Source organism: Liolophura sinensis, chromosome 10 (assembly GCF_032854445.1).
Source record: "Liolophura sinensis isolate JHLJ2023 chromosome 10, CUHK_Ljap_v2, whole genome shotgun sequence".
NCBI classification, from domain to species: Eukaryota; Metazoa; Mollusca; class Polyplacophora; order Chitonida; family Chitonidae; genus Liolophura; species Liolophura sinensis.
In genome coordinates this window covers 35,721,955-35,748,855 of record NC_088304.1, presented here as the reverse complement: position 1 = coordinate 35,748,855, position 26,901 = coordinate 35,721,955, and the positions used below count along the sequence as shown (strand labels likewise).

The following is a 26,901-nucleotide window of genomic DNA, read 5'->3' as shown; positions in this document are numbered from 1 at the left end:
CTTAGCTTTTGTATAATTGATACATTTTCGACTGCAATTCACCATTGTCCTAAACATTGACTTGAAGGGAAATGCAAACTTAACATAATCACTTCGTTAACTCCTGTATGTACTGGGCGTTATTGAGACTCCGGATGTGGAGGTTTACTGGTTGCTCGTCGATTTTTCAAATTGAACAATTTTGTTAAATCACGTTATCATGATGCACATGCATCAACGGTGTTTTGTATCTGAAACGTTGGCGAACTAAACTTTTTATCGTGGATGACTGCTTGATATAATTCAGAGGAAATTTATCCTTGAATGTATTGATTTTTAAACTCTCGTATACCATGTGAGAGGGAATTTTGAGTGAGTGAGTGTTTGGGGTTTAACGTCGTACTTAACTTTTTTTTTCAGCCATTCCGCGACGATGGAGTCCATCTGATGCACGTACGTGTAATGTGCCTTCTTGTTGCAGGACGGAATTCCACTGCTTTTATCTAGTGGTGCTTCACTGAGACGACTTACCGAAGGCAAGTAATCCGCCCCGCCCGAGCCATTATACTGATACGGGTCAACCAGTCGTTTCACTTTCCCCTTAATGCTGAACGCCAAGCGAGGAAGCTAGAACTTTCTCTTTTAAGGTCTTAGGTGTGACCTGACCCAGATTTGACCCTGGGTCTCCCGCCCCCGTAGCGGACGCTTCCGACAGGAATTTTTTGACCTGATATGCGCTGTTTATGATTTAAGTGCCTTTAAATGGTTGGTTGCTTGCGTTTGATGTTTCTTGAGACATTCGTTTATTTTGACACTGATAATAAAGATGAACAATTACGTTTATAATGATTCTGTCGCCATTCCTGTTTATCCACCTAAACCTTTAATGTACCCTTTAATATTTGTCGAATACTGTGACGAGAATAATTAGCTGTGTCGTGTCGTCTTATCATTTGCAGAGAAACTCGCCGGATGAAGTTTTGCACCTTATAAGGGACACTACACTAGTAATACAACGCGCGTCTTTGTACATGTGCCAAAGGAACACTTTGACGGATTGATTAAGGAATTCCTGTCATCCTGTCATTATTTTCAGTGAATTTAACAGTGTTGAATATGGAAGAATTAAAACCGCTTGCGTCCTACTTAAGTAAAATGCAATGGATGTTCGCTTTGGGAATAACGAAAACCAATTTCGTCTTCATAATTCATGGCATGCATCATCATGTTTGGATTCGAACTCTGTCTCCAGGCCATGCCGTCCTGTCCCATAATTCTAAAAGTATCATTCACCCCACAGCCTTTCAACTCTCTCCCGCTCTATGGTTTTAAGTCTAGATTATGATTATGACTTCAAATTCCAATCAAGTAAATAGCAAACAGAAAATCACCAGGTCATTTGCTTTCAATGGTATACACGCACATGACTGGAAAATGTAACAATTTACATTGATTTTGTCCACGCCACAGAACGCGTACAAAGTCAACTGTTCGTAGATGTATTTTAAATGTTCTCTTGTTCACTCAAAATAAAACACTTAATTAGGTATTAAAGGCATTAAATATCTGTACACACATTCAATCAACCCCAAGCAAAAGTCAAACAGCCGTCGTTGTTTCGGGTGTCCTTGCTTTCTTCTCTTTTTCTCGATTACGTCCTAGGGCCGGTTGTTCACAATTGCATTTAAACGTTACGCTCAAAATCTTAATACCAGTCTATTACAAAACCGGGCCCAAACTAAATACCGTACTAAACTGCCAATACACAGGGTAACTTTATACTTCAGAGTTAATAGCATGAGACATTCCATTTATACAAACTGGCTAGTATAAACAAAGTGCTATTGTTTTATTTTTATAATCACGTAAAACTGCATAACTTTACAAATATGTATAGAGATATGCTAGATCTCTCTGTTATGCTTCTTGAATTTCACTACGGGTACATGCTGAAGAGCAGTTTTTGACATGCACCAAACTCCATCGTTATTATGGACAATAAAGTCTGACAGGTCGCCTGGTTACGGCGAACCGACTCATGACTGTTTACTAGACTGGCACTATATAGGTATATGCGACACAGATGACATATCCTTTGTGTTCATGGATAGGACGACTTTGGCCCCTGGCAAAGCCTTCTGCAATGAGCGGGCTTCATCATACTGAAAATACATTATTTATCGTGGACACATGCTACAATCGCCAGGGGAAATCGGCCTTTACATCAAAGGTCATGACTGTAATCCTCTAGTAGACGACGCAGCGTCGGCTCAGTAAAAGAAGGAAAGATGGCGAAGTGGACAGACTGTACTAAAACCCTTGTGCGGTTGGTGTCGAATGGAAGAGATATTGCACGCTCGGACTTTTGGTCAAATACCGCGTGGTCGTCTTTAAATTACAAACTAGACACACAAAAAAGTAACAACCTGTAAAGAATACCAGTTATGTACATTATAAAATGTCAGGTTAATATGAATTCGTGTATTAAGCTGTTGGTTGGTTAAGGCGTATAACACCAATCAAATACACAAATAAATAATCTATTAACCTTCAGTAATTCAGTAAATATATACATTCAGGTAAACTGATTAAACCTGAGTACATCATCGATTGGCTGTCGTAAGGCATTTTTGGTAAAAGCTAGCTCCATGTCGCGTCGTTAGGTTTCGATCATAGTCCTCACATCGCATGTGTCGCTCTCCACCTTTCGGTTTACATCACTGCCACCAATAGCCAATTTTGTACAGAAATCTTGAACAGCCCCGACGTCACTGAGGTCCGTCTCAACCTTTGTCTCTAATAATATTCTACACACATGCAGTGTTTTTATATAGAGTATGTCTTACATGATTCTAGGCAAAACCTAAAATATTTTTATTGTTGAATGCTGATTATGTAGTTCTTCAGGAGGAAACAAGGGATGATCCTTAACAAGCCTACTGAAAGTCAAGCTTGTGAAATGGTGGCAGTGATGGAAAACGAAAGCAGTATGTCATACGAGTCGTTTGCAATCAGTCAGGCACACCGTAGTTAAAAGGTGACCTGTGAACAGCGAAATTTAAGCAGCTTTCGAAAACTGTATGTGTTAAACAAACCAGAAAACAAAACAAAAAATGTTCCTTCACATCGAGGTTATTTCCCTCATATGCAATGTACATGTATATCAGCAGTAACGTTATCATGGGTTACGGTTGTCGGCTGCTGTTTGCTGCGTGGTGTTGTGGGTATAGTATTTAGCACGCGACACACAGAGCCGGGGTTCAGTCCCCACTCGTGTCATACCCAAGACATTAACAAACAGTAATGTCACCACCATAAATATGTCTGCAGGAGTAATGCTAAGTTATGCCTTAACAGGAACAACACATACCGGTGCACAGTTTACGGAAAATGGGTGAAGTCAACTGGATACTGATTCCAACATGTGAATTTATTATTAATCATATACTGAAGAGCAAGAGGTTATGGACATTGATCGTTGATCGGTCGAGTGTGACGTGTATTCATTAACACGCATTACCACTGAGGCCATTCTATTGGTGTCCAGTAGACAATACCAAGGCCTCACATACATTGTGCGAGATAGACTTTTCCATTACTGCGATGTGTCGAAATCGACGAATACAATGAAAACAGGACAAGCGCTATTTCATACGACATGTTGAATACAACGAATCGCGTCATGTGAACGTTGCATGTGAAACACAACTTTTCCTATTTTCATTGGACTAATCATGACAATGGAAACGACAAATCGCACTTTGTGAAGGCAGCATTGTATAGACAAAGCCCATTATTCCCAGTGTATTGTTTGTCGACTATATAATACTGTCTGACCGATGACGACAGCGCATTTTTTTTGTCAAGGACCAGTCATTCAGGTGGTGTGACTTTACGCCTCCAATATCTCATTGTATTCGTGTGTCTAAGCCCTTGCTTGTCCCCAGCGGCATCTTATATTCCATATCCTGTACAATAGTAGAGCACACATGTCGCGTGAAGGCGAGTGCAATAGTACGGTTCCACAATTAACAAGGGATGTTTCCAATGAATGCGGCTTCTCGCTTAGAGATGTCGAAACTGTGGATTTATTGTATGCTTGTCAAAATGATAGGTTGGTTAGTGCGCTTGCGCAGCGTAATGACCCAGGAGTCTCTCACCAATGCGGTCGCTGTGAGTTCAAGTCCAGCTCATGCTGGCTTCCTCTCCGGCCGTACGTGGGAAGGTCCTCCAGCAACCTGCGGATGGTCGTGGGTTTCCCCCGGGCTGTGCCCGGTTTCCACCCACCCATAATGCTGGCCGCCGTCGTATAAGTGAAATATTCTTGAAGACGGCGTAAAACACCAATCAAATATATCAAAAAAATCAAAATGACAGTTTCCAAAGGAACAGTAACGGTACTTTGGTGTGTTCACTTGCACTCAGGTGCGCAAGTCATATACTAAACAATCTTTCAATGTTATCACGAGGAGAAGTCATTAGGTGTGTCTTCTGGTGGCAGGGAGAGTTCATGCCGCCAAAGTGCTGCTGCCACTGAAGTATCATGCCGAAGACACCAGACATGACACCACATCCAGTCATATTATACTGACAGCAGGTTAATCAGTCCTTTTTAATTGCTCTCCCCTCTTAATGCTAAGCGCCAAGATTCACCGACTTCTGAAAAGTCATACATCTAAGGAGCCCTGAGACTCTTCTTCGGCATCGTCTTCATTAACAACAAATAATGCTGTAGATTTATTTAGACGTTTAACTTACACGACATGTAACGGTTGTCTGACGTGACAGAAGCTATCTGGCTTTTCAGCAATAATTGATTCCAAGGTTTTGTTTCGTTCATTTCGTCATTGAGATGGTAATCCAAATCGTACATCGTAACATACTTAAATGTAAGGGCTATGCTGTAGTAAGACCACAAAGAAAACAAATAACAGTTAATTTCGGTAAATCGCTGTGAAGATTTTAGATCTGTGAAGATCAGCAGAACTTCTGCTGATATCGGTTTCGACATTGTCAGGAAATTTGTGATGTTCCTAGTTGGTGGTAATGGTTTACCCCAAACGCTCCCGCTCTCCCCTAACGTAAACTATGAAATTTCCATCATGTTTATATTTAATGAATCTCAATTAGCCAAATCAAAATCACTACTTTACATCATTTTGCATCCTCTCCATACAAACACACTTTACACCGATGTCTCCAAATTTACTTTATTTTTTTTTTAAAGAATCTGAATTAAGCAATGATAAAAGCGACTAGTTTAAAGCATTGTGCAGATCAAATTCACTTCAAATCACTTTATGGGTCACAACGTCAGGCAGTATCCAAAAGGATCATCAAGTGCTTTAAATTGCATTGGCGAATGTGGTCATATTTAATTTTCTATCACAAACGTAGGCTTCTAGATGTTTGATAATTGTGGCCCAAAACTGAAAAAGAAAGCGATAACATGAGAATTGCCCTGCGGAACCCCAGAAAATTTAATGTAAAAAAAACGTGCCTATTGTAAGTCATAAGGGTAAAATGAAAACATTAGCAGCCAGATCATTCATCCAGATATCCTTGATGAAGCTTCCAGGTGACCAGATATCAATGCTACCGTGAAAGCGAAAATTGCTCAGCAGGTAATCAACTGCTGCTCTTCAGTTGAGTTCATTTTGTTACGATAGATAGTTTTACCGTAAAATGGCTTTATAAACTTGTATTTCAGTGACATTACATCAGTTTGAACACTGACTATGTTTAGCTAAGAGGTGGCGATGCTAGATCTGCCAGTTATCACGCTGTCGTCTCTGTTGTATATTTACTTTCTGTGATGTTGTAGTAGTTATGAGATAAGATCTGACAACGACAGCTACGACAACGACGGGGGACCCATGAAAACACCATGCTTCGAAGTCTTCACTACAGGGCATCCACAGCTTGAAATACTGGCCTCCCCCCACACATTTAATTAACAGAGGTAAGGACGTTATATCTCGTTGAATACCAAGTTGGATTGGAAACCCAGGAAACACAGGCGTACAAAGCGAGAGTAAAGCTGCCCTGCTCGTATCTAAGGTACAAATTGTTTAGTCTGATTTACATCGTATATCCCTCGCCTATCCCAGGAGGAATGGGAACGACCATGTAAGCGTTCACCAATGACTTTATAATTCCTGCACTCCAGGTATGTCTTCAAGAGACCAGATATCCTAACGAGATGTCGTAGTTGACCTTCTCATCTAGCACACATTTTAATCTCCATAGGGGCATTACCTTATTGAGGGTGACAAGCCATCAAACATATTTTGGTCGACTGTGTAACCCCGATAGGCTGAGATGATGCTATACAGTCGACTCTGTCTTGAATTGTCAGGCTTCAATTATTATTTTTCCATTAGTTTGTTTATTTGGTCGTTGCCTACCGCCAGATTTATCATGTGGTTATATCATAAGATATACTGCACATACAAAAACATGTATAAGTGGATATTTAGCATTGTTTTCAAATTTTAACTTTGTTAAAAATTTGAAAAAAAATTAAAACTTGTTTTCTTTTTCGTATAGCTCGTGATAAACGTGTTTATCTTGTTTTCTTTGCATTCTAGTTACTGGTTCTAATCTGTACCCCCTCGAGGTGTCTGAAATACTGCTATTATTGTACTAAACCTTATCATTCAGTCATCCATCCATTTGTTCACACATGTCCACAGTTTAGATGAGGTATCCAGTTAGGCTGTTCATAGAGGCTGCTATATCTTTTAATACTTATTTTCAGTAAACACCAAAAATTAATTGTTGATATATTTAATTAGTACGCTTTGCTTCATGACTGTTTCTACTTCTTATCCCTCGGCAAGGGGCAATATCTTCATCGTGTTCAACAAGATCGTCACATGCTGGATATGTGAACAGTTGCAATCAAGGTGGAACTGAGCTACATATGTTATTACCGACAACTTATGGACTAGCATGATACACAATTTGAATGCTGATTTCACTTATTCGCGTAGTTTATGCATTGCGTCTTTCCAACATCATTTTAAACTGTTGACTGCTTCTCTTTGCTTGACTCTGTCCTAATTTCGTACTTCATATGTTTTCTTAATTCTTTGCTAGTTTGTGTTAATCGTCAACTTGGGAAGTGGTCGTGCAATTCTTTACCTGGAACGTCCATTTGGTTGAATGCTGCTATACGAATGTCTGTTTCGACGCATAGATTTAAAACCTGCCACTAACAATTCATCACTGGATTTAAAACCTTCAGTATTCATGGGTTTTAAAAAATGCCAAGGCGATAGTATTGTAAGGGTTCGGAGAAAAAAGATGAGAAACAAATTGCTCAATTAACTTTCGAGTCAGCGATATGCCTTACAAAAGATCAAACAAAGAAACACGAAGACTCTTGAATATGTTCAATACATACATTTAACCAAACTAGACAAATATTGCAACCGACAACAATACACAAAACAATACAAAAAAATTACAAAATATATGGTCTCTTACTGCGCCCAAATCCGAACAGAATATTCCGGCTTCCAAAGGCGAGGCAGTCCACGTAAATATAGAATCCACAGAGAAGATGAATTCCTCAATCTTCGGATGACAGTCCAATAAGTGGCTTATTCCCCCACTGCTCAGGCTGACAGTATCGTTCTTGATGCCGAGCTGTCGATGTGTGTTTCACACCACGGACATATACACAAAGTCACTTTCTGGGTAAACTGAGCAAGTGGCGAAACACTAGCTCACAAAGTGTTGCGTACAGAAAATAACGAATGCCGTGAAAGCCGATATCTCCAAACCCAGCAAAATCTTTCACAGTGAATGACAGTAAATATGACTGCTCTCACATGGACTTGAATAAATGACTTCTTTCAAGTGCACTTGATTAAAAGACTGGGAGCTTCACAACTAGACGCTCATATTTATAGACTAAAGAAAATTCTGGATGGTTTGATCGAAAACATGTTTACAACACCGACACATTTCCAGAATGTTCATCATGGCTTACAATGACACTAAACTCATAAACACCAAAGCCTCGAGGACGCTCGACTGAAATAAAAAATAAACTAAAAAAAAATAAAAAAAATATAATACAATGTTTAAAGACACGGTTCGTAACAGCATGCCAAACATGTAACACAACACCTTTTTTCGAGAACAGACGAATAATTAATCGTATCGGGAGGGTTTTAACCACATTGGACATGTTCACAAGAATTAAATCAGAAATGCAAATGTACACAACACGGAATGGCAATGGCCTGATGATTATACAACACCAACGAGTTGGAGTTTTGAGAGAAAACAGACATCCATGTCAGCATTAACCAGTGGCGTGTAGAATTCCAAATAACAACGAGGCACAGTGCAAAGCCTTATACCAACACAGTACGGGAAAAAGTAACGTCAATAGCTGAGCTGATCCGCTGAGTACAGTGTAATCATTGTACAATCGATTTCTCAGCTTAAGAGAGAGTTCCAGACAAGAAGATTGAAAATCATTATATTCGGGTATTTTCATTCGCTCTTCATTAAATTGTCTTTTTCCCTGTGTATCTCACTGAGAAGAAGAAATGAAGAGCGGATAAAAGTTATTGACAGGGCGCTCATATTACGTCGTCATGTTGTCTCCATGAGTGCTGACAAAGTGTCTGAGTGCTGACTATAGCGTGCTAAATCGCACGAGGCAAAGTTAAGCAAATAATTTTCAGTATATTGCACCTAAAGAGAAAAAGAAGCATTTCTCTGTAAACACCGGCACCACAGTATAAGTCTCCCTGTAGAGACGGCGTGACATCATCATTTTTTCTTTAACTAACATGTTAGTTTGCGACTAACCGGTTTTTGGGAGAAGAAGTACTCAGCGGGTTTCAATATCATTTTTATCATTTCTTCCTTCAATATCCAGAACTTTACCAATAAAGTAGTGCTCTCAAAGAAATTATATTTGTGATAACTTTCAGCAAGTTATAGCAGGATGACATAACAGCCCTACATGTCCAGCAAATGGGCCTTTGAGGGTACTTCACATCCAACATGTCCAGCAAACGGGCCTTTGAGGGAACTTCACATAACAGCCCCACATGTCCAGCAAACGGGTATTTGAGGGAACTTCACATAACAACCCTGCATGTCCAGCAAACGAGCCTTTGTGGGGACTGATCGGCTGCATCAAGGACACTCATCCGAGGCCAACTTTGACCAACTGTATTATCTTTAGGAGATTCTTTATTGTATGGCCTCCAACAGGTCCACATTTATAAATGTATATACAGTGGTTTATTTGAGTAATCGGCTACCCTGAGTCAATCTTTTCATTGTAAGTAATTGGAAACACCAGGGATATTAACCACTGGGTCTAAAGCCAGGCTTTGTACACGGGTCTCAACAAAGCATTCAGCAAAGCATCTGTGCACTTTCGTACATAATCAGTGGATGGCTTTCAGTTCCAGGACATACAAACAAGCCAGAGAAGACGGCGGTGACATCAAAGACCAACAGGTGGGGTGTTTACCAGGTCACACACATCATTTATCCTTCACAGACCTGGCAATTAGTGAGGAACATAATACCGGTGTGACAGCTGATCACCTGTAATGGACTGGTAAACAAGCCCTAACAAGCTTCGTCATAAAACTGGTGTATGAGTATGGTGAGAGAGCTCACAAAGGTGTTGTTACACATCATCTGCCATATGTTACACACCATCTGCAATTCCGCAAATCTGTATCGCACACTGATCTATAGTGTCAAAACAAGACATTCAGATACAAGTTGTTAATCATGATGTATGCTCCTGTTCAAAAATTCCCGTCCAATTTCAGTACGATGTTCTGTGCAGTTCGAAAAAGAAAATGCATAAAGTAAGACAAATAGGACAGATTCATGTAAAAAAAAAAGCAGTCAGCAGTTTCCTAAAATGCTGGAAAGATGTGCGGAATGTTGCATGCGTATCCATTACTTGTTCTTAATAAACATAGGTCTATCGGCAACGCTTTGACTGCTTCTGTTTACATACTTGTATTCTACGTGGCGAATCGTTACAAAACAGTGCTTAGGAAACCTTTAGCCTAGTGCCTTCTTCCCTTCACAAAAGTTTGAATCATGTAGTCGGTTTTTTAGTCGGAAGGCCTCCTTCATGCCATATCCATTCCTGAAAATCCGAAAAATATTTTTGCTGTATTAAGAAGATAGGATTGACTGGAGACTGGAGAGGATTCACAACTTTATGTTAGAGGATAATAATATACATTTTCATTCAACCTTCATTTCTAATACGACAGCTGTCAAGTTTTTAGCAGGATGAAACGGGAGTGTACAAAGTAACCTGACTTAAAACTGTCGCTGATGAGGGAACCCCAAAATACCTCAAATCTACTGAACAAGATTGAGTTCCACGGCGTCAGATATTAAGATTGTATTTAACAACACCTTGCATAATACCTTTTGAATGTCGACCTACAGAAATACAGAAACAAAACAAGTCTATATCTAGCCCATCTGACTTTGTTATCTTATAACTTTTACTGTGTTTAATCCATAACATTTATGTTCTTCACTGTGTTATTGAGTGTATCGATCAGAAAGTTATTGCATTTATTATGTTTTTAAAAATCCGAACATTTAAAATTATCCAATTGCTCTATTCTCTGAAAATAACCTCAGTGGCTAACTTTTAAAACTTCTCATCAAATCCTCACTGGAGTGGCATGGAAATGTCCACATTGATCTGCCTAATTCCTTACCTTGTGCCGGATTATACACATTATTGATTTATTAATTGTTGAAGTCCGCCATACCTTAGGCTTTAAACACATACCATCGAGGTCAGATGATTGCCTGATTTAAACCACCGACAGCTGGCACGTTACTGACGAACTTTCCCACGAGTGGCAAAAAGATTTGCGTCCCTTATTAGTGCGACAGGTGATCGCAAACGAACCTAGCACTTTTAATATTGCCACCAAAGCTTCTGTATGGCCAGTGAGAGCAGAAAAGTCAACGATTCTACCCGATCGTTCACTGACATCGGGCTCCCCACTACCTAACACCACCGTTCAGCCCGATGATGTCCTTGGAGAGCTTTAACCTAATGACATATTCAAGGCTCCAGGACCAGACGGAATTTGTGAAAAATGCTTTTTTGAAACCAGAAATGAAATACCTCCAATACTATCAATCCTCTCAAACCACGCTTTAGACTCTGGTATATTCCCGTCTTCAAGGGAATTAGCAAATGTAACACCCATTCTCACATCTGGAAACAGCTCCGAAGCAAGAAACTTTAGACTGATTCCTCGTTTAAGCTGTGCTAGTAAAAGTTTTTTGAACGTCTAGTATTCCGCCAAGTTTTTGATTACTTTCACTCAAGTATTACTCTTTATCAGTATGGTTTTTATCGTCAAAATCAACGGTTACACAGCTCCCTGATTTGTATTTTGATATTGATAAAGCCTTGGATGAGGGAAAGAAAATTTACTTTATATATTGTAACATCTGGAAAGCTTTTGTTTGAGCATAAAGGCATTCTGGCCAAATTATCTTCTTTTAGAATGAATTATAAACTCCATACCTGGTTTGAAAGTTGCCTTGACCAACGGAAAGAAACAAGTTGTATTGATTGAATTCCATTCAGACCTAAAGCAACTTTTTGCTGGAGTTCCACAGGGATCTGTCCTAATGCCTTTTCTGTTTCTGATATTGATTAAAAATCTCCCTCAGAACATTTAATCACTATTAAACCAGGGAAGCCACGACGATATGACAGTTGGCAAATGATCACACGTAACAGTTGAAATACGGTCTCTTGCCAGTTTACCTTCATTAAAGGTTTTATTCTAGCTGTTCATGTAAATGCTGAAATGATAGCAAATTACACGCCACCTATCGCCTTTGCCTATGTCGCCTGATCAATACTATAGAAGACGTAGGCCTACATTATAGAGAGTACATCCAGAGCAGCGACGAGTCCCCTGGGTGGCTGATTTTATTGTCTGAGCTACATTCTTATCCCCAAGGTACTGCATGGACCACGATGAGAAGCCGTGCTCTACATTCCCCATCTATAACAAATATGCAGCTGATAACAGCGGCATTAATCATGGATTTACACCATTTAACAACAGGAAAATATTTCAATGATTTGTTCATTACACCTGCACTGACTTTGGTCATAGGAGGACATTGGCATGATTATCCGCCATTCAACGCATGGCTGATCTGACTCGTAGACGACACTATCTTTAGCGCCGAATGAATAGACATGTATTAAGTATTGGAGAAACGACGACAAACAGTTGATCCTTGAAAAAAATCGACAACATACGGAAAGGAGACAGGTGTGGATAGAATAATGACAAATACAACTGGGGCGAACTTAATACAGCCCTTGTAAAACTGCCTTTATGTATAGGAGCAAAGGAGTTGAAGCAAAGGAGCAAAGGAGCAAAGGAGTCTCATTTTTTTTATCTGTGTGGCATTTGTTATTTTTTTTTTTTTTTGGGGGGGGGGGTTGTTAATTTAGTAAATCAAGCCCGCATGCATAGAAAAGATAACGCCTTAAGCTCTTACAGCAGACGTGCTATTTTATTTCATCAGCCGGCTTTTAGAATTAAATACACATGTACTTCTTTGTCAAATTCAGGTTTTCTAATCATCAGGCTACAGCAGAAATTACAAACAAAAACTCGAAGTAAAACCTTCAAATATCTCGAAAGTCTTCACACTACACACAAAAACGGCTCAAAATGAATTAACAGATAAAAGGCAGATTTAGCAAGCCATTTGAATATTCTGTGGGAAAGTGAATAGCCGCTAATTAATTAACTATCAGTTTTCCAACGGAACCATATCATACCATTAAAAGTCACACGGCATCAACCAAACGGTTTAATGCACACTCAGTCTAACAAAGACGTTGAAAATTTCAGTTCAGATAGAATGCACGTCCGCCTGGTCGACACACAAACACTTTGAATATTGTGAGCTTGCATGCAACAATCCACTTTTAATAGTTGCTTTGAAATGTGCACATCTTTACTTTGTGTTGTGCAAGTTGCATGACAATTACTTCCTATATTACATCCCTAAAACTTGACAAATACTCTCTGAAATGAACACAATGATATGTGGGATTGATAACACAAATGCATGTCTACCAATACCAGACTTTTTATCACTGAGGCCCTTCCATTTAATTAGATCGACTTTTCATCTTGTTTGTTGTTTTTTTTTTTCCTTGTGTTTCTTGCCCAGATGAACGACCTTGAACGTCAATTTTGGCTGACGGCTGGTACATGCATACACATGTCTGTTTCGATCCCTAGATTCCACCTCTGAATGCCCGTTCTGGTTGTCGGCAGATTTATGTATACAAATATCTGTTTTGACGCCTAGATTTCTGAATGTCTATTTTGGTTGACGACTGATACTTGTATACAGATGTCTGATTTGAAGCCTTTGTTCGAGCCTCCCACCGCGTTGAGCAATCAAGGCCCGATGAGTTACAACGAGTTATGCTTGAGCTTACTGAACCAGCTTGTGCCGCATGCGGGACTAAACTTCTATTTATTTATTCATTACTTATTTATTTATTTATGTAAGGGCATACCAAGTAAAGTGCTTTTATGTGTCCTTATCAAACGTGTTCTTTGTTTTGACCGATCGTCCATGTTTTTAATTCCCGTTGTGTCCATTATTTCGCTTTACTGTTTGTAATGATGAACGGAAATATCCATCTGTGAAAGCGATCTAAGCTTAAAGATGTCCCATGGGCTGGATGTAAGGGTTCGGCAGATGCTGTGAGTGTGAATGTTCAAGCACCAGAGTGATTACTCTTTTGATGAGTTCATACAGTTACCATAGAGATGCTTAATCTTCACACGGTATTTGTTGGTATCTTTCTGGTAGCGACCTTTCGGTAGCGGATGTATGACGCGAGAGATTGGTGAGGACAGAAACAACCGTATAGCGCGTGTGTTGGCGTCATTATGATTTCTGCTTATAAACATACACGTCACAGCACGATATATAGCGCCTTCAGCCGTAACGATCATTTGTCCTTGTTTGCATTAGCTAGCCATGGGTGGAAATAACATTGGCCAGTAGCGGCTGGGGGCTGAACAAGAGCATGTGAAGCCACCGGGAAGATAGACCAGGCTTTCAATTGCACAGTATATACAGCTATCAGGCGATGATCCCGGACAACAATGACCGCAGTAAACCCATGGATTCTGGTGAATGTCAGACAGACACTGCAATGGACCAAATGATCACGTTTAACATTGGGGGAAAGATTTTCCAAACCAAATCAAGCACATTGAATAATGTCCGTGTTGGATGGTTACCGACTCTGTCTAGGGCTCATCCTGCTTACAACGCTGACACAGGAGAGTACTTTTTTGACCGAGACCCCAACTACTTCCGATTGGTCCTGCAGTTGTATCGGACAGGTACGTTACACGTAGAGGGTAGTCACTGTTCAAAAACTCTGCAGTCTGAATTGTCATTCTGGGGCCTTGAGGACAAAGATGTCGGCGACTGCTGTTGGCGGAACGTCTGTGAAGCGAGAAATCGGGAACAGGAGTTCCGGCAACTCAAAGAAATGGCTGTTACAGCCTCCTTAAGACATGAATTGTCTAAAGAAGCCACCTGGAAAGAGCAGCTTTGGATGTTGTTAGACAATCCAAGATCGTCAATTCCAGCAAAGGTAAGTAGCCTGTATTCCGTGATTTTACTACCTGGCTAGAGATTTAGAAGAAGCCATTGTAAACATCGATTTATTTAGAGGTCCCCGTCCCATGGCTATGAAAAAGTGATTTCACGGCGACATGCATACTGGGGCTGTAGGGAACAAAAGAACTGTGGTATGGAACAACCAGCAGGCCTAGTCAGACATGGCATTCATGGGAGAACATTAAATATCAATCGACATGTTCGAATGAAGTCTATTGTGTTCACTCTTTACAACAGGTCAAGATAGAGCTGTCAAGCGATGTTACGGTGGACGAACACGTGGATGCAACGTCCGATCTGATGTCATACGAAATAAAAGTTAAGGGATATAAATCAATAAATAAATTTGGCCAAATGTTGCCCCAGCCGCCAGCCCTGTTCGTTTACGCGGTATACACCCCACTCCTCGGTCTATTTTTTCAAGTAGTTTTTTCAGGTGCAACTCCCTGCATAAAATTTATTATGCCCCCCTCAACGAAGTTCATAGGGGGGCTGGGTGGGAGGTGTGGGGGTATATTGGAAACACCTCGTCCGTTTGTCTGTCTGTAGAGGCGATTTTGTCCATGAATATCTTCCCAGACTGATTTCAGTGAAACTTACCATACATCTTGCCTATCAACTTGTGCATGCATAACGTTAAGGACAATCGGGTAATTATTTTTATAATTACGACCATTTAGGACTTTGCGCAACAGTGCTTTCCATGTATTCAGATTTTGCCTAGGCATCTCCTCCTAAACTACTGGGTTGATTTTGATGAAACTTACTTTACAACTTACATATCATCTGAATTTGTGCATGCTTAAGTTTAATAGCAATTTGGTAAACGTGTTCATAATTACCCCCCATTTAGGACTTTGTGTAATAGTACTTTTCCATATATTCAGATTTTGTCCATGAAACTCGTCTAAAGTACTAAATCTATCTCTATGAAACCTGGGATACTTTTCCCTATAATCTAAACTTGTGCATGCATAAGTTTAATTGCAATCGTGTAATTATTTTTATAATTATTCCAGCTCAGGTATGTAGTGCATTAATGGGTTTTCATGTCCACTGTGTCCTCGTCTGATTTTCTCCATTTCTCCATTCAGACTGGATGTACCAGTACTGCAATCAGTGCACACCAGAAATGGCCCATGAAACAATCGATATGAAGCCTAACTAAGCAAACTAACGCTCTGTTATTTCTTTCAAGGTTTTCTTAGTTTTCTTTCTTTGATTTTTGTAAATGTTGGGGGGTGGAAGGGGGTATTTCGGACATCTGGATTCCGGCTGCATATCGTTTAGCAATTTATGTCTTAACATTATGTATTGTACACATGTGAATAACTGATTTATGTAAAAAATAGTCTGTCTTACATCAATTGGCTGCTTGGCGTAATCTATAATAAGTTAATATAATGAAATATGATATATTTTTAACGTGGTTATCAAATGTGTATTACTCCAACAAAGTATAGTAATTAGGAATAAAATGATATGATGCAATGTGAATTTATTTGCCTTACCTTAATAGTGTGACATAATATATAACAAATTAACCAAATATTATGAATATTTGTTGTTACTTTAACAGGCGACACAGATTAGCATTAAATGTAACACAGCAGCACGAGGTAACAAGTAATCAGTCACAAGCTGGAATAATGTATAATATATTAACAATGTTAGCAATATATTATAAAATATTTTGCGTTTCCCAGCAGTCTGATATAATGTGTAATAAAGTAACAATACATTATGAAATATTTTGCGCTTCCCAGCAGTCTGATATAATGTGTAATAAAATAACAATACATTATGAAATATTTTGCGCTTCCCAGCAGTCTGATATAATGTGTAATAAAGTAACAATATATTATGAAATGTTTTGCGTTTCCCAGCAGTCTGATATAATGTGTAATAAAGTAACAATATATTATGAAATGTTTTGCGTTTCCCAGCAGTCTGATATAATGTGTAATAAAGTAACAATACATTATGAAATATTTTGCGTTTTCCAGCAGTCTGATATAATGTGTAGTAAAGTAACAATATGTTCTAAAATGTTTGCGTAACCTCAGCATGCTGGAGTAATTTATTTACGTATTATTTATTGATGTTTAGCACCGTTATGTAGAATGCATGCCTTTTAAAATGTGTAACATTTGATTAACGTTGTACTACAACGTTAAAGATGGATAAAGATGGATAAAGATTAGCAAGCCTACTACTTGTGTAATTCCACGAATGCAATAACGACATTCCATATGCGTACGAAAGCATATAAAGAACTGTATAACAGGCTCGTCATTATTGTTTTGTCTCTCTCCTGACAGCAGATGAACTAAAAAGCTACGGAGTTTCAATCGAGATCAATTCGAAATCGATAACTCTTTAGAAAGGATTCGTTTATCCCAGGGTGTACTTTCAGTACGCGTCCTTTCATACATTTGTACCTGCACACTCAAGGCATATCATATGACTAACCACTCATGCGTGCTAGGAAACATAACGCCTGATCACACACATACCGATGTTAGAGTTTACTAGGTGTAAGTAAACAGGCACGCAGTCAAATACAGTCGTGTTAAGCAGTACTCAGCGTCAATGGGCGCGGTTGTTCAAAAGTGGATTAGCTAATACTGGTATTAAGTCAAGTGATGTATTGACAATTTTAATCAACGCCCAGCAACCAGATTATAGTTGTACAGAAACCAAATAAATCTGCAGCAGATTTAGTTCATATCTAATATACATATTGTATTGTATATTGTATATAATATTGTATATAATATACAATTACACAATTAATATTGGGTCAAGCACAAAACTGAAAACTCGATTTAAAGTTAAATCTAGTATTAAGTCTAAATACAGCTTTGAACAACCAGGCCCAGACGAATCAGATTATTAATGGCCGTGTTAAGTAGTACATTTTAATGCATACACATTCGATTGTTTTTATTATCTAATTCTGCTTAAGACTTACGGATGGCGGAGTATGAGTAACTGAGAAAAACTGACAGTTCACTGAATTTCATCGGTTACGCGTGATCATTTGCAAACTATCACGTTGTCGTCCCTACCCTGGTTTTACTCGCTTTTGTGCAGTATTTTGTATTGAAAAGGCTGTCAAAGTGCAACCACAGTCATTAGGAAAGGTTTCTACAAATCTTCAAGGTTAACAAGATTTTGTAACATAGTGTAAGAAACGTAGTGTAAGAAGCCAACTGTAGTAATGCCAACAGCAATAATAATAACAGCGGCAAAAACAATATTTTTCTTACTCTTTTAACAATGCTATTACAATTATTATTGTGGTTGTTGTTATCAAAAATAACAATAATATGTTGCAATTAGACAAACTTTACTTGCTGATTTAACTTTGTTTTTGTGCGTCCATTCCTATAGTCCAATACACGCCACTGTAGTTCAAAGTTAAATTCTTATTCGGGCATTTCTGTTGTAATATCATCTGCAGAACTGAGCACCGGCAACTTGCCAATTCTCACCTGACAAATTGTAAATATGAATACCGAATATGATTTCGGTCAATATACAATAGACTAGACTACAATAGGTAGGGTACGAATGTTGCCATTAGGTATCACGTTCGAAATATGTCCGGGGCAAAGTCAATGTTTACAAATAAAACCACCTTTGTTATGTTTATTTTTAAAAAAACTGTAACATGGAAATTGACAGCCGCATAAATAATCTCCTAAAATTATAAAGCTTTATCGATTTAAAAAAAATAAAAGCAACGCTGATTTAATAATTTAGCACACCTGCCTTTCTTCTCCACATTCTCTACAGTGTTCACTCGATGGAAGCATTAATATTTAACTAAAAACCCTGGAAAATGACATATATATAATATATATATATTTTGTCGTTGCAGGTTTGGTTCCTGATTTCTATTGTACTCATCCTCCTATCGATTTCATGCCATGCTATCAACACTTTACCGTCTATCAAGTCAGCCATACGGGAGAAGATTAGGAATCCGAAAGCCGGGCTGGAAAACTGTAGTAACACGACGTCCACTCAAGACGCCGATCGAACGCTGTTTATTCTCAACGTCGCTGACGCCTGTTGCCTGACGTTTTTCACTATCGACGTCGTCTTGCGGATAGTTTCTGCCCCACAGCGCGTGTGTTTTCTCAAATCGTTCCTGTTCATCAGCGACCTTTTTTTCCTTATCCCAGGATGGATTCTGGTTGGTCTTATGTTCTCAGACATGTCCGTCTGGTTACCAAAGCTCCAGGAAAGCAAAACTTTGCACCTCCTGCAAATTGTAACGCTTGCTCGTATTTCGCGGGTTATACGGTTGGGCTGGTATTCTGATGGATTTAGAACGCTGGTCATTGTGCTGAAAAGGAGCAGCCGAGAGTTACTTGCCCTTGGGAACATTTTAGTTATCAACGTTGCCGTGTTTGGGTTTCTCGTCTACTCCGCCGAGGTGGGTACAAACAAAGACTTTAATAACGCCTTCCAGGGTTTCTGGTGGTCTGCTATAACCTTGACAACAGTTGGATACGGTGATATTTACCCGGAATCTCCGCTAGGCTGTGTGATAGGTGGTGCATGCGCAGTGTCCGGTATAGTGACAATTGGCCTCCTGATACCCATCATTGCTAGAAACTTCCGGGTGTACTATAGATTTCGTAACACTTACTTCTCTTCCACGACCAACCTCAACGCAAAAAGAAATGATTCGGAAAAGAAAGATCTCAGGAATGTTTAAGCGAAAGGTTTACTAAAGAGGTGACCACAAGAGCCGCTATAAAGCTATACCGTGACACATAGCGCGTTGGTAAGTGTCAAGACTGGATTGACCTCTTTTTGAAAACAATGGACTGATCCAGATACATACAACTGACGAATTGCTCAGTGCATGATCTCACAAATGGACTTAAAATATAGATTTGTTTTGAGATAACTGGTATAAAGTAAATCCACCTAATCCCAACAATGGGTGAAGAACTGTTTTGAAAACTGGTATAAAGTAAATCCACCTAATCCCAACAATGGGTGAAGAACTGTTTTGAACGTGTTTTTGAACCATTCATTTATACATACTTGTGATATCTTTTATTTTCAATTGTGTTGTGTCCTGGTAACCACGTGGTACGGAGACACGGGATCATAGTAATATCGCATGACACAGTCTGACTCTGATCCGCCATCAACGACTCATAACAAGTGAACAAAGCACTGAGCGTTTGGTATTTCGTTCTGGCACATTTTCTTATGAGCCATTACACATATCTGGGTGCATATTAAGAAAGGTATGTAAGTAAGTAATGCAGGAACAGCTCAGGGCTGGTAAACGGCCATTAGGATAGCATTTTCTTCTTTGTTGTTCGACTATTTATTTATTCATTTATTTCTTTGACTAGTGTTTAACGTCGTACTCAATAATTTTTTTTTGTTCTATAAAAAAAGCTTTGGTCGGAATTTATCGTCCATTAAAGGTAATATTTTATAAATGAATGCATAATTTTCTATTTTTATGTGTATTTTATTTTAATTAATTCGTGCACATCTAAATGAAATAAACAAGATTGTTAGTGACGAAGTTATATATTGCATCGTGGTAGGAATCACCAGCCGATTGTATTTGTTATAAGGTAATGATTGTTTGCGCTAAAGGGAATCAGGGGTCGAAGCTGACACTAAACTGTTGGTCCCCTTTGACTCATCATACTATATCATTAATCTGCAGGTGTGCAGCAGTAGTGTACTGTTTTTAAGTAACTGGCGCGTAACTAACTGAGAGGAGTTTTGCATGGTTTTTACCGGAAGGCTTGCTGGCACAGCTGCTACGTTTTTCAACGGGATTATTAGGCAGGACAGCAGGATTAACAGTGGTTTTGTGCTTTCATTTGATTACATACAAGTTGGTCTGTAGTCACAGGGTTGTTTTCATTCCGGTGAAAATAAGGATTTTTTCATGTCTCTCCGCCCACTTGCAGTGTTTAACACCCTGAACGCCGTGCAATCGTTTCTGTTCACCTGGTCAATCGGGCACCGGGGCATCTGGGCATGCAGCTCTCAAAGCCTACTCATTACAGGGCAAACGTCGCTCTTTAGTTTTCGCTTCACATCACTGCCACCAATGGCATAACTGGTGATGAGACAGGTATAGTGATGTCAGAAAACACAAACAATCGGTGTCAACATTTGTCTCTAATCTATACACATCCATCTCTTTATCTAGAGTATGTTCTACATGATTGTAACCAAAACTTAGAACAATTTTATTGATGAATGCTGATTAAATAGTTCCGATGGAGGACACAGATTATGAGGCTAAACCTAAACAAGCCTACGTTCGTTTCACAGGCTCCAAGGGTGAAGCTTGTCTATTGGTGCCAGGGATTTAAAGAGAAAGGTAGAGAGAGATGCGTGCGCTGCAAAGAGTATGCCCTCCAAGTGTGTTTCCACTGACGACCTTGTTTTCAGCTGGGTGGAACACGTGTTCCGCGGGGATGTTTGTGTGGGTCCTCGCGCCTTAGGGTGAGGGTGCAGGAAGTTTATTTACTGAAGGACTTTCGATCACGTCCCAGTAGACCTATTATAAGGTCGTCCAGAGTCGTGTAAATAAAATGTTCCTGGGTACTTCCCTCTAAAGTATGCCAGATTCAAAAAGTTATTATAACGTTTTAATGCCCAGTGAAACAAACGTGTGATTAAAACAGTAGTGCCTGTATATATTCGGTTGTCTTATTAAGCTGGGGATCCACAAATAATTAATGAACCATAAGCTGATTAACCAAAGGAAAAGCAAATATACATAGAGAGAAAACGAAACACAACTCCAAATATTCATGTCAAGCTGGAGAGCTCCTGTTATTCCAGATAATGCAACCATGCATAATTTGGGGTAGTGGGTGTATATGGTAAGGTCATTCTTCTGGGCGATTCGAATCAAAATTGTTCATGAGACCAAGCACATACCGTTCATCACGGAAAGTCTGTGTCTTCAGGTAACGTGGGTACTCGGATTATGTCGGCACTGGAGTCATGCATATGTTTAACCTCATAGCTGGGTAGAGTGTTGATGTGGAATGTGTATCATAGACAAACCCGGCATGATCATCCCAAAGACCGTTTGTCACTCATTATAAGTGGACAGACCTAAGTGGACACTGTGTCTTCGACAAGGTGTACCACACAATCGTCAATACAAAAATCTCCAAGTAGACAATGATGTAAAGAAAAACTCAAGTTCTTCTGGACTGGCCCGAAGTGAAATAGAATAGTATCACTGGCATCATTTACATATAGTGTCTGTTTGTGAGGCACTGGCGACAACTTAATTGTTTTTTTACCAAAATGATGTACATATCTCTACGTCACATGCGATAAAGATCATCAACAACTTACCGAAAGTCTGTGGTGTACCACGAGCCATTCGAATTGTTTAATTATTTATTTGATTGCTGTTTTACGCCGTACTCAAGAATATTTCATATATACGACGGTGGCCAGCATTATGATGGGAAGAAACCTGACACAGCCTGGGGCAAACCCACGACCGTTTGCAGGCTGCTGAAAGACCTTCCCACTTACGGCCGGGGAGGAAGCCAACATGAACTGAACTTGAACTCACAGCGACCGCATTGGTGAGAGGCGCCCGGGTCATTGCGCCGCACTGGTGTGCTAACACACTTGGCCATGGAGGACCCACGAGCACTTCGATTCCCCCCACCAATAATACTGAACGTCAATTGTACAAGTGAAAACATCTTGAATATGGCGTTAAACAAGAATCAAATGCAGTATATACATAATTAAATATTTGATTTAAAAAGTCTTCACGCAGTATAATACATATGAAAAGCGATACTTTTATGACACATTATGCACCTCGATTAACTCGACGTATTCAAATCATAGTACCGATGTCTTGGTCTCTTGTGGACTTGACACGCCAGAGGCAGCGATATCCTAGATAAAACCACGGGTTGTGTCCCTTTGGTGGTCTGTACGGTTGTACTTCCACAGATGGCTGCACGAGTTTCCGGCCGTTCTCAGTAAACATCGCACACAGTATCGTCTGGTCTACATTCATTATGCCGAGCCGAAGAGACAGTTCCACAGCTCTCTGGTACTGCATGAAAAATCCACGTAACTTCTGTGCGGTACCAATGAACATACCGCCACCGACCCAGAGTTTATTTCTGACTATAACTGAATGGAAAGACAGTTTACTTTTAGGCCTCTTAATTTCAGTGTAGGCGATTCTGGAATCGTCAAAATCATGTGGGACGTCAAGGCGGTATTGGGCATTTGAGCCTGAAATCCCACGGAAGTAGCCCGCATCCAGCCATGCGTAGTAGCGAGCGGGGAAAATATTCCTGTTCAACACATCAGTGATAAGCTCATACTTTACGTGTTGAACACAACTATAATCTGCCGAGACGGTGCCCGGATAATATTTTGGATATTTGGGGTCGTCATAAATTCTCTGTATCTTGTCTCTTAAGCTGAAGGCCCAGAAAGTTTCTCTCTTTTTAACATATATTACCTTGGTGAGGTTCGGTAAATGTGCACGGCCAGATTCAATGAGAGCTTTGAATTCAACGTCGTCGGTGTAGAAGACCAAGGGGTTAAGTATCCTAGTCAAGAATGAAGCCCACTGTCGGTAGAGTCCTGGACTTAGCGTCGTTTTAAAGCCTTTCCTTAGCGTTCCCAGGTTAAAGTAGGCCGACACGATGGTAAAATTACGATGGTCCCTTAGCGTATATTTCAGATCCCGATATCTCGTGGGTGTGATCCAAATTGGTTGCAGTTTTGAACTTCTTGTATATATAACCTAAGAGATAGACGCAAACTTTAGCATTACGAATCATACCGTGTTCAAGTATTTTGCATGAGACGGCGTATTTACCACCATGCTGTGCCACATGTGCTTATACATCAACAAATGCTCTCAAGAGAGAATAAAATTTTATGAAAACGTACCACATAATTATACACCTCATACGTCCACTTGCACGAAGCAATCTTAACATTACTGTAACGTAACAACTATGCCCACATATGGTCTACACAACCTATCTGATTGATCAAGGCAGTGACATGTACGAAAACGTTGGAACGGCTTTGTTCAAGCCGGCCCTCAGTTCTCCATTCACTTACACATAAAGCTCCTAGTCCCAGCAAGACTAAGATCATTACGAGGACGATAGGTCGGAGTCCCATTATAAGACGGGCTTTGGGGGGACCATTCGGCAGAACCTTGAAAAGAAACAAAACAGCAGTATATTTTTAGTCGGGCCACTGACTGTGCTTGTGAACCAATTTCCGTATGAACTGAAGTTCAGCTGAATTCCAACAATGACCAAAAGGACAATTTAAAAGGCCATGCATTTTGTGTGTGTGTGGGGGGGGGGGGGGGGGGGGCAATGATATAAAGCCTTCCCAGTGGTAGTCTGTTGTGGGCTTCTGTTGATAACATAATGGTTTGTAGCAACAACATAATCATTTTTGCCACCAAAATTTAGCATTTTGTCTTTTTAACAGAAGAGTTTTTAGGGTATACATGTATTTTTCTCTCCATACAACAATGCCTTATCCAGACATCCATAGTTTGTTCTCACACCTCCTGAATTTTCTCCTCATATACATTGTACCCTAATTTCTACAGGTACCTGACATAACTTAGTTAAACGCCACCTTCATAATTGTATTTCTTGAATGAGGGAAACAAGCTAGGCCTTCAGAACAGGGACACTATGTCTTATCCGTTTGCCAGAAGGCGCTCCAAACTTCGCCAGTGTAAACGATTGTCTAGATCCGAAAGTATTGGTAAAGTTTGTCTTAGCAACCGTTTTAATAAAAAAAAAATAGCAACAATAATATAAACAGACCATGGATTTTAAAACAAACACCCAGATATATATATATACACATAAATAATGAGCAGTAAATAGTTGAATGGAATACAGTAACATGCCGTCAAACGCGGCTCTCTATCAACACCGGTACCAATAAACGAAGGTGTAGTTTTCCTCGAGCTCCCGCTATTGCACAGGTGGAATATTTTTCGAGCACGGCGCCAAACACTAATCAATCATATACGTGTAAGTAAGTAAATCTTTCGCTTATTTATTAGGATTTATTTACTACTTTGATTGTTGCCTAACGTCATAATTCAAGGATGTTTCAGTTATACAAAAGCGGCCAGTATTATGTTTGGCCGCTGGCCATAGAACACGGGGCCATGCTCAGAATATTTTATACATAAAAATCCGTTTTCATAACACTTACCCTGTGATCAGGTAACCCCATATCTTACGCATTCGATCACCTTCCACGAGGTTTAAGCGGACAACTTTTTCATGTCAAAAATTGTGATCGTAGGTAACTTTGAACGTTTCTCACAGCGTTACAGCGGTCACCAAGGCTAACAGGTAGTATATGGCTTCCCAAGAACAGTCACGGCCTTGACATCTGACCGACTTTTAGTGCATTCCGGTGGACATAAAGTTGTCTCCTTGGCGATTGGGTGTCAATGAAGCTCATTGTTATTCGGGTGCAAGCCCTACACATATTTCTGTGACTTCCAAATCGGGGTCTGTGGTTAAGTAATGCTATAGAGATGCTGTCTGACCCGATGAGAGTGATGTCCATCAATGGCAGCACACTGTGATTGATGTCAAAGAACATACAAGCTATCTCAGAGAACGAATCTGTTACGCTAAATACCAAAATCCTTGAGTGAATCAAGCTAATTTTTAACTTGATTTAAGAGGCCACACATTTTGAGTTTTAACGAAATTGGATATTATTTGATATAATTATTGTATCTAAACCAACGACCAGTCAACATTACGAAGGTTAGTTAATATTCAAAACTTATGTTCAGGATCTGATGTTGCACTATTTCCAAGGCACTGCCCTGATACCATCGACCTATGAGTAGGTTTGCAACATATTCACTATATGTGCCACTATTCGAGATCGCAGACATCCTGGCATTTGACGTTTTTGCCAACATGCTTACTCGCTGACACACCGCTGTGAAAACATTGTCTAAATAAAATGTGAGTTAATACAAAACTGTTCTTCACAGCGTCATAATTCCAAAATCGTGTTTTAGTTGACCTTCACAATTTATATATGCTGTGCACATGTTGTTCTGTCGTACTTCTCAGAATATCGTCCAGTGTTGTTCATTTCCTTGTACCTTCCCCTGTTATCTTTCACCTTAGTGTCTGCTTGCCACTGCCTCGTGTGAGTGAAGTAGCCGGTGTCCGCGGTCTCGAACACGTAGGATCAGTCTGGTCCACGAACTTGACCTGACTTTCCACAAATCACAATCGGGCAGCTATTGGAGAGGTTATTGCTTGGAAACGAACGCCAGACAGTCGGAGAAGACACATACAAATTAATACCTCTCTCTTTCGCCAAAGGAAGGGAAAAAACAGAAACACACAAGCATTCCTTCATCGTTCTGATTCCTTTGCGTGGTTTGCTAGTTAGTTGAACATGAATATATGTAGGTTTATTATGTAATAGCACAGATCAAAACGTCCACTGATGGGAAGCTCTACGTTCTTTTTCCATCTAAGACGCACACCGAACAGACAAATAGTGTCTTGAAATAGAAGCATATTCTCACTACTGAAAAGATTTTATTTCAAAGACTTAAGGTGTTTTTTCTGTAGTCCTATTTTCCTATTTGGCCGAGTGGTTAGCGTGCTTGTGCAGCACAATAAAACTAGAAGCCTCTCCCCCAATGCCGCTGCTGTGAATTCCAGTCCAGCTCTGACTGGCTCCCTGTCCAGTCTTAGCCGGAAAAGTCTGCCAGAACCATGCTGATGTTCGTACGTTTCTGTTGGACTCTACCCGGTTTCCATCCAGCCTAAAACTTATCAAGGTATAAGAAATTCCAACTCCAGCAACCATGTCTGAATGTATACTCCCCACAGTGCGGGAAATAAAAGGTATACTATTGCCAGCAACTATAGGCAAGTCTGACCCTTTGACCCCCTACAACAGACATACACATGTAAGTTTGCTTAAGCTCTCTCTGGCAACTAATATTAACATTCAGTAATCAAAAGATCTTTAGGTGATAGAGCTGCTCAAGATTTTTGTATAAAATTTGCAGGCTTGTGAAGGTGGAGAAAACATAAAAATGACAAAAAGTTCAGATGAAAAAGTGCGAAAAGTTATTCCTAAATGTGATGTTCA

The 26,901-nt window shown here is 39.8% G+C and overlaps 2 protein-coding genes across 2 annotated transcripts; one reads left to right on the top strand and one right to left on the bottom strand.

The window, feature by feature from the left end:
• Positions 1-14,164: 14,164 nt before the first annotated feature.
• LOC135477168 (potassium voltage-gated channel subfamily B member 1-like) lies at positions 14,165-19,438 on the top strand. The gene is made up of 2 exons (XM_064757323.1): positions 14,165-14,680; positions 18,593-19,438. Exons 1-2 carry the CDS (start codon positions 14,165-14,167, stop codon positions 19,436-19,438), a joined length of 1,362 nt encoding a protein of 453 aa, XP_064613393.1.
• A 3,147-nt stretch (positions 19,439-22,585) lies between these two features.
• Positions 22,586-24,993, bottom strand: LOC135477167 (uncharacterized). Its single transcript, XM_064757321.1, has 3 exons — positions 24,973-24,993; positions 23,842-23,940; positions 22,586-23,515 (listed from the first exon to the last, which is right to left on the bottom strand). The coding sequence occupies exons 1-3, from the start codon at positions 24,991-24,993 to the stop codon at positions 22,586-22,588; spliced, it is 1,050 nt and encodes a 349-aa protein (XP_064613391.1).
• Between the last annotated feature and the right edge of the window lie 1,908 nt (positions 24,994-26,901).